General features: G+C 35.3%; 1 protein-coding gene across 1 annotated transcript in view; it reads right to left on the bottom strand.

The window, feature by feature from the left end:
- LOC150081074 (P-selectin-like) overlaps nucleotides 1-8,251 on the bottom strand; it is a 265,101-nt gene extending 256,850 nt beyond the window's left edge. Inside the window, 1 exon segment of the mRNA XM_090382138.1 lies at nucleotides 7,962-8,251. Coding sequence (XP_090238264.1) covers nucleotides 7,962-8,028 — 67 coding nt within the window. The 5' untranslated portion in view covers nucleotides 8,029-8,251.
- Nucleotides 8,252-9,415: the final 1,164 nt, after the last annotated feature.

The raw sequence follows: 9,415 nt of genomic DNA on the forward strand, positions 1-9,415 counted from the left end.
AATTTCTTCTTCTAAGGACTATAGTGCGATACATAGTTGATAATATAAAAAAATAAGATGTAAAACTGTTAAGTGACTACTAATCAAACCTAATCACTCAATATTTTTGCCTCTAAATAGTTGTATATCCAAATCCATCAGTTATGCATGCCATGCGAACTTGCTTTCTTGGAGCTGGGAAGGATTTGCAAAATTTTGATTGAATTATGCGATTCATTAAATTGAGCAAACACCACGCTAATTTTTTTTAATCGAATTTGTTTAGGCGTAGATTTAGTTCAGTAAGTGAACAGGAAATTAATGATAAGGAAAATCAAAACTTTTACACTACTTTAATCTTACTAGTGATTAATGAGTATGGATTCAATCAGCAACCTGTGTATAAGTCTTCTGTATAATTTTCCATCTCATTATTTACTTTTGTAAATGGATGATCTGCAGTTTCCCTCTCAGCTCATTGCATTTAGTGATGAGTGGGTTTCCAGGATAATGTTAGAACAGTTAAATTATGTTGATTTATTCAATATTTCTTCCAATACTAACGATTTTATCCTCTTTATTGCAGACTGCAAATAGCCTCCAGGAATGGTGAAATTAAATAATAATCATATATTCTATATCTTATTTCTCGCAAAACGGATTTTCCTTTTTCTTTATATAATATATAGCTCTCGAAACATCTCTAGTTCTCAATTTGCATAACCTGAACCTACCAACATTTCTTCGCTTAAATATACTGGATCTATAGATTCCTCGATATCTGACATGTTGGTTTCCTCTTTTTCTTTCACAAGTTTTCCTTTTGAGATTCCATCCTTTAAGACTGATATTCATATTCTGATGCTTGCCTTTAATATTTCTGGACAATCTTTTTAACCATCGGCATCAATGCCATTACTTTTAATCGTTGTGCGTTCGCACTTCAAGTTCAAACGAATCTATTAACTTTTCTTCGGCTTCAGTCAACCTTTCCAATTCTATTTTTTGGGGGGAAAAGAACCCCTACATTCCTTAAATTGCAACCTAAACAAATTGGTTACTGTGATAACAGACCTTTTTACAAACCTCTCAATGGGTAGAATGCTATAGGTTCAACAACCTTTCAGGTTTGCCATTACGGGTAAAATTAATTTCCAAAATTATCTGCATAAAATTGATATTTGCCTGTGGCACTGATCCACGGGAAACTGTGTCAGCAGCTAATATTAGATTTAATCGCTAACTATTTAATTACTTTCTGTTTAGTTTATGAAAATTAGTAGAAAGGAAGAATCCTGGATAAAAGGAAGTTAGTCAGATAGAGGAAAGCAAGCGCGAATAGGCTAAACTTTTCTAAAACAAATTTGTTTTTTTCCTTTTGATAAAAAAAGACAATGCATTGAAGGTTCTGTTGCTAAGCATGAAACAAAACGTTGTTGATCAGAATTAGATCATGTTGTTGTCATGTAAAAAAAAAAAAAAGTAAAGCCCTCATGACATAAATGCTGCAGCTAAACCACTATAGTATTAGATTGTACCAACAAATTCCGCAGAAAATGAAACTTTGAAAACTGAAGAGAGAAATATATAAGGTCTAAGAATCTATATATTGCCTTCAGTTCCTTTTACTGGATCCGTCTAAGACCTGAAAGAACAGGTGACCTACGGCCTTGTATAGTGTTGGCCTACTTTCACCCGCCACCTCCCTTTTAACCAGTGACCAGACCGGTTTCAAAATTTCAGAGACTTGTCGAGATAGATACGAAATTACTTGAAGGACACAATGTCCGCAATGTTTTTAAAGTAAACAGTATCCGTACAACTGAAAACATACAACATATATATATATATATATATATATATATATAAGAGAGAGAGAGAGAGAGAGAGAGAGAGAGAGAGATAATTGAAGTAAGGCTTGCGTATAAACGAGTGTGACAAAAATATAGGCGTTCAGTTTCTACCGGGCATCGTTAGTAAACACGAACCAAAAAGTTTTAAGACTGGCTATAAACCACACGCTTCAAGGAAATGGGGATATTCTACTTAAATTCCTGCTCTAATTAAATTACAATATATTGCAAAGCATAATTATTGGAAAATTTATCTTCCTATTTTTTAGAGGTATTAATCTCTTCGGTTATGATTCTCTCCGTTTTCCAAAAAGTGATTGCCCTTTGCAAGAAGAGTATAGTCAAATCGACTCCTAAACAGACTTGTACAGACATAATATACGTTGGCGTAATATGGTCTAAGTCGCTGATGCATCTAAAACTCTAATGCATCTCTTTCTGCTTGCAGAGGAAGATCCTCTGTAAGTAGAAAGCACATCTTTATAAACTAGACTGCCATCATTACAGTTACATGATGAATAGGCGCAATATGGCCGCTGTCGCCTTTGCTCCATTAAACCCTATAAACAACAACGTCTAAAAGTCAACCCAACATAGTGTTAAAACGTCAATTGAAGATAGGTAAATTCTTAAAAGGTTTCTCCAATCTTTAGCCCATTTTGGGATGAGGACGATGAAAGAGTGAATTCTTGATTTTTCTGTCTTTTAACATTCGAATGCGGGGTGAAAAAAAACCTAGACTACTTGGTTAGTTTGTCAAAAAGCGAGTTTAACTTGTCTCTATATTTTTTTTTGCTCTTCCATAACTATTTTAAATGAGGATAAAAATATCAGTTCAATAATTCCAAAAGAAGCATTCTTTGGGAATTAGTAATAATGACTTTCATGAAATCTCTAAGTTCACATCTCTTATTTGAAATTTTGTTTGTTTAAGATCATCTCAAGTAACACGGTAACTACCCTAAAAAATTTCAAAATTTAAATTTTGATGCGAAATTAATTGTTATTATGCAGAGACCAGAGGGATGGTAGGGGCAGATTCGTGCATTCGCACGATGTTTTCACTCCTATATGGCAGCTCAATCAGCACGATACCTTGTCGTCTCCTGTTCGTTTAGAGAGGTTTACATTCAATTCCTTCGACGAGAGGAAGAATTTCTAAAGACTTTTTCAATCAGGAGCCTAGTTAGCTGATCTCAGTCAGAAGCGGTAGAGTTTCCCCGTGGGTTATTTTATTTTTTTAACGCATAATATGCAAACAGCCGACGGATATACACTGATATACTTGTACAGGCAAACTCTCAATAGAAATATGAGTGAGCAGCTCTGGTTCCGTTAAAATAATTTTGATCATTCCGCCTATATAATTCGTGTTCGGTTTCACAAAGCGAAAACTTTTTCAACGTGAACAAACTGTAATTATTCTTGTCCCTTTATTTAATCAGGATTGTGCAGGTCTTTCTATCTGTTCCTCAAATGAAAACGATCATTCGGACATTTTCTTGGGATTTGACTGGTAATCTGAACGGGCATTAACTCTTGGTGACGGATTAGTATTCTTCCTCGTCAGATGGCTTATTACCGTTTGCACTGCCTTCATGTTCGTTTTCCCGAATGTCAAGCGTGTCAGTGGTTTTCAAAAAGCAATCATCACCGTGTCGAAAATGTCAGGGACTCCGGCTTTTATCTTGGGACCTTCGTACACATTCATTACAAGTCGCGGAACGTTTCCAATTCAATTTCCGTTTCCAATTCTTGTAGAGAGCATCAGGAGTACTTAGTGATCACAGAGACATAAACACAAGTTCACTGAAAGGAGCTACCAGCGAAGAACCTCTTACGGTTATTTAATAGACTTTTAAAAATTCGAAGGGTGGGTCTATCTTGGGTAGCCGATTACGACTTTGGCTTCATAGAGCGTCCAACAGAAATTTGAATTTGGGCGTTGGAAGCTAAATTTTTTGCATCGAAGTATTACTTGGTATCTATAAATAAGCAATTTCAGATAAGATTTCTCATGACATCCGTTAGCGATTTCCCAGTCAGAGCTGCTAACCTGAATACTTAATTTTTAAAATAGTAAAATTTTCACCAAATGAACAAAATTTGTTTAATTTTGAAAATCGATCAAGCAGAATATAACTAAGAAATATATTCACTATATATCGATTAAATATATATATATATTTCGTACATCCAATATTCAGTAATATTAGAAGATGTATACTTCTAATTCTAATATTTAGATGATCAGTTTTCTTAATGTATCGAGCTTATATACTGGGAAATAACGCAACAGACCAAGCATTAAGAATCAGCAACCAAAGATGCACCCCTCGCTGTCCACACTTGAATGATTACGTAATACGAACTTTCCCACCAGACCGAACCTGGGACACCACACCTGAAGGGTTTCCGATCCCTGGTTAAACACAAATTAATACAGTCTTCTTAGCTGACTGGTCAGGCTAGAAGGTTACAAAGTGCACGCACTGAGTGACCATGATTCAAGCCGTATGACTACTAAATACTGTAGAATGGTCTTGTATTCTCTCTATCTTGTGAACTCCTCTTATCTTATGTAGGCGTCCAGGAGTATAAACAGACAATTTGTTTCAAGAATTAAAATGAAAATTCTCAACCTTGAGAATGAAGTTGTTTGTGGACATTTAGATGAAAAAAAAAACCTTTCATTTTAATTCTTGAAACGCAAATGCATTAATTTACGTGCATAACAAGTTTCTGTTGTGTTAATTTTAAATTTGGTTACCAGTACCTATATATTTGAGATGTTATATCAAGTTGCAGGAGTTAGATGGTGCTCTAATTTCATGTTACTCGTTTGTATTATATTCAATATATCATTCTCATATTGCTCTTATATTTGAAGCAACAGAATACTGCACCAATATTTGGTCGGCTGTTTGACAGAATGATTTTGCATACTTTTCACCTAAGTATCCGAAGAGCATCATCATTTTAGAGGTGGTATAACCTTTTAGAAGCTCCAATATGCATTATTTATAACTCTTACCGGCTCTCTATGTTATGCAAAACACGCCACTTTTCACCAAGTCGAAGTAACCACAGAATACACACAGTTTGCAGACACGATACTAATAACACCTTATGGCATTGGTTTCCAAAGTTCAGATTCTAAAGCAAGCAACCAAGTAATCATTGAAAAAGGACAGTATTGAGTAACCACTAAGGCGATTGTACATATTCTTAAACACAATCAATTTTTAAGTGTTCTGGGTTAATGACAATAATCTAAGTTAAAAAAAAAATTCTCAAGTGGCATGTTGACTGATCAATAATTTAATTAATAAATGAAACATTTTTCTTCATGTTGCGGTAGCGGTGATTATCACAACAAGGAATGCCTCGTGTCATATACTCTGTAATTAAAATTAAAACTTTAGTCAATTATTTCCAAAAGAAGATTAAATAAAGACCTTAAATTGTATTATATTACGGACATAGACGTTATGTTTTAATATGATTGAGATAAAAATTGCAGAAAATGCTTTTTTTACTTTATTTTTTTTTTTTTTCGATATGTTCTTGTATTCTCTATTTTGTGAACTCCTCTGACCATATGTGGTCGTCCAAGAGTTAAAACAGAAAATTTAATTGTTTCAAGATTTAAAATATAAATTCTCACTATTGAATGAATTGTAAATTGAGTTGAAAATGATCCTAATTGTAATGTATTTAGGGAATATCCTAATTACTTGGGAACTTGGACTCCAAGCATCACTGGCAACACGTTGGGTGTTATGAAACGATACTTGTACAGGTGCTTTATTTATTGAAACCAATAAAATTCACTAGGCCCTGTGTTGACTATTTTGTGTGATTCAATTCAGTTCATCAGTTCACTGTACTTTGTAACAGCAGTTTGAACTTTTCACCTCGGTGAGCGCAAAAATATGTGAGATAGGCGAAGGTCTTACAGAAGCGGATTTCGTCCATTTCTATCAACCCTTACAATTTAACCTTTCGGTTGAGGGATCCCCTTACAATTTCCTCGAAGAATAGTCCACCACCATTTCATATATTATATACGATATTTATGTTCCTCAAATACTTCGGGATAATTCCGATGACAATACAAATTTACCATACAGATATGAAAAAATAAATAATAAATGAACCTTTTTTGTAAAGCCATTTTCGCATACTAGAGTAATGTCGGAAAATATCGCATACTACAGTAAAATACCTATTATTTATTATTAGATTTACTTATTTATTATTATTATTTTTTTTTTAAGAGAACCTCAGTTTCCGTTGTTTTGAATTCTTTGGTATCATAAATACATCATGGCCGCATAGCAATTTCCCAGTCTTTTGGAGATATCTAATTTCGCAACTAGTCAATGTAGCTGAGGACTCTTAAGACTGAAATTAACCAGTCTCAGGTGGCATAGGATTTTTCTTCCTGCAAGTCGGGATTTTAATCCTACGTAAACCGGTGTTTACGCAACATCTAAATGGTATCAAAGTCATTTACAGACTAATGTACGAGTTTGGGCAGTACAGTGGACGGTAGTCTGTGCAGAGGCGTTTCTACAAATCCCCCCCCCCCCCGGAATCAACTAACGGATGTCGCAGTGGTAAACTCATATTTCATCTCCTGTTTAGTTCTTCAGAGTAAGGAAATAACTCGTGATTTTAGACATTTGTATTTTATTTAAACTCAGAATCTTATCTAATTAGCTTTTGAGCTGATTAAATCCAACATTAGTTTATCGTATTCGTGCAAAAATGATCGACAATCGAAATCTTGTGGTAGACACTAACTTGTTTGACCAACTCTCCACTTTTGTAAGTTCTCCCAACGTTTTGAGATTAATTCAACCCCCTATTTCGAATTTTTTCTCCGTTTGAATTTGCTTAACTGAAAAATTTATTTGAAAAATAAGAAGAAAATTTACTATTTTTTAAAGCATTTCCTTCTTTAAACAAAAACTGATCACGGCGCTAATTCCAGTTAATACAACCCATCTTACACACGCTGTGAAAAATTTTTAGAAGTAGAACACTGGTCAGTATATCTTACTGTGTTAATCAGAATTTTGCAACTCTACTTCTTCCTGTTCGAAGTAGATAAGTAACAGACAAGTCCATGTAATTGTCTTTTAGTTTTGTATGCGGGATTCTTCCCAAGTGAGTTGAAATTTTATTCCACCTACACTCCCATTTATGTACCTCTTATAATAGAGTGGCCTAGCCACTCATAACCCAGTGGTGGTCAAGAGTGCGAGTGTAGCAGCACTCGCTTTTTGAGTGGACCGTGGTTCAAGCCCCTGACTGGTAAATACGCATAACGATTGTATTCATGATTTGATGTAAACTCCTTTGACCTGGTGGTCGTGCCGCAGTATAAACAAGAACTTTTCTTTACTGTAACCCGTCCTTGGGGTACTATTTAATAAATCTTGAAACTTCATGAAGTCATGGTCAGCGAAACCACATTTGTGATGCATGAAACCAGTGGGTGCTGGAAAATAAAGTTAAATGTCCATACAACACAGAATTCACGAACTGTATTTAAAAATATCTTAAATGTGAATTTTCTTTCACGTATTCTTCCAAGAAGAAAGGCTGATTCGAATTAGACATTTTTAAGATTACCGGTATTTGTTATTCCAATTATTGTTCTCTGTCCTCAAAACTTTAAATTACATGAAAGGTGTAATCGAGCCCAAAAGTTTACCAATTTAAGACAAACCCGAATAGACAAAAAACTTATTTTAATTGTGATGGTAAAAGAACAGTGTTAGTTATAAAATAGAGATAACTGTGTTTTCTTTTAAATGTGCGCTAATATTGAAGCATATCTTGATGTTTTAAATACATATTAAAGAGACGAAATGCATATTGAAGTTAAACCACAACATTATTATCAACAACAAAGAAAAATGTTCAAAAGTAAAGTGATAGAAACTCGCATTTTCAGTCTGCACATTCATAATAACATATTGAGGTGTAATAGCGTTATCCATTATTCTGCCAGATGGTTGCAACTCCCTAAAGATATAATTGTCTATTATTTGAGCACCGTTATACACTGCCTGATGAGCTGCAGGCAGCACAGCGGGAATTACTTCCGGAACTTACCTGTGGTCGCCAGAGGGATGTAGTTTACTATTGCCACGAACAACACATAGCTGAAGAATTTCGGCATCTTGCAGGTTTCGATTAAACGTTTATTTACATATAGCACTTCCACGGTAGTAGCAGACTCGTAAAATCCTGCGACAAAATCCCTCACCCGAAGTAGACGTTGTTTTCCTTGCCAGCGTTCCCTCCGACGATAGTAGCAGGCCACTTACACTAGTCACTCCGATAAGTTTTAAAGGCACAGGTGACAACGCTTGTAAGGCGCGAAACGAGGCCGTATACCACGTGATGCAACGTCATCAGCGACTTAAACTGTCTGTCCCTTCTCTCTACCCGCCATAACCTCTGTTGCGGGAGCTGCGGGCCGGTATTTTTTATTTATGATTTTTTTCCCCTTCTGTTTCAGGTGGGCTAAAAGACCGGTTGGTCTACTTCCTTTCTCTGATCCGCAAGAACGGCTGGCACGTGAGCATGAAGCGTGACGTCACCGAGAGCAAATAGATACAGTAAGATCGACTCAAAGGAAACTAAGGTGAAAGACCAGCCTTAACAAGGAAGCAGGATTTGGTCTTTAACAGTTGAGCCAATGTATTTGTCAAATCAGGAGTAATCTATGGAAACTTGCGGTGAATAAGTCTCCTGGAACATGGTTTGACACCTTCTTAAGCATTTCCTTAAAGGAAAGTTTTTACCTCTTTAAGATACTTGAATAACTAACAGCACTGTTCTTTATTTTTTTATAACGGTGATTGCAGGTTGTGTTTTCTCTGACCACTGCCATGTTAAACTCTTCTTGTGATAATAATTCTACAGGTTAGGAATAAACTTTTCAAAATTTGAAAATTCTTAAATTTTCAAATTTCAGGTTTGCCTGTTTCGTGGAATGAAACGCCAAAGGTCATGAAAGGAGTAGGATTTTTCATTTTATGTCAAAAGATAGTTGTGTACCTCAATATAGCATTTCGTACTACCATTTACAGACAACATACACTATAAAAACAACTCGTCAGATTTAGAAAAACAAAACCGTTTTTGTTTTTTTATTTCTGGCTTGCAAACAAATTTTTTTTCTACCATAAACTGTTTAATACCATATCTGTTTGGACAAAACTGGATTCTAGTCCCTTCGTAGAATAGAGGAATTTTCAAAAGCCTCTTCATACAGGTCTGAGTTAGGTGATATCCAGTGAAGGATTAGCTCTCCCCCCCCCCAAAGTTATTTTGAGTTTATTTCCGTCCGCACAACATTTAAATCGACTATAGGAACAGGCAGCTGTACAATACAGGTGGAAAAACCATCGCATTGAATATATGTTACAAATTCCTAGGAAAATCTGGATGGTAGCACCCGGATCGGTAAACCTCTGACAAGATGACGTGTGAAAGGAGGTGGAAAATAAATGCTCGTTGAGAGTAGCAATCCCACAAGGACAATAGCATCTTATGAGAAA

This window comes from Mastigoproctus giganteus, chromosome 9, assembly GCF_048544385.1.
Source record: "Mastigoproctus giganteus isolate SK-2022 chromosome 9, ASM4854438v1, whole genome shotgun sequence".
NCBI classification, from domain to species: domain Eukaryota; kingdom Metazoa; phylum Arthropoda; class Arachnida; order Uropygi; family Thelyphonidae; genus Mastigoproctus; species Mastigoproctus giganteus.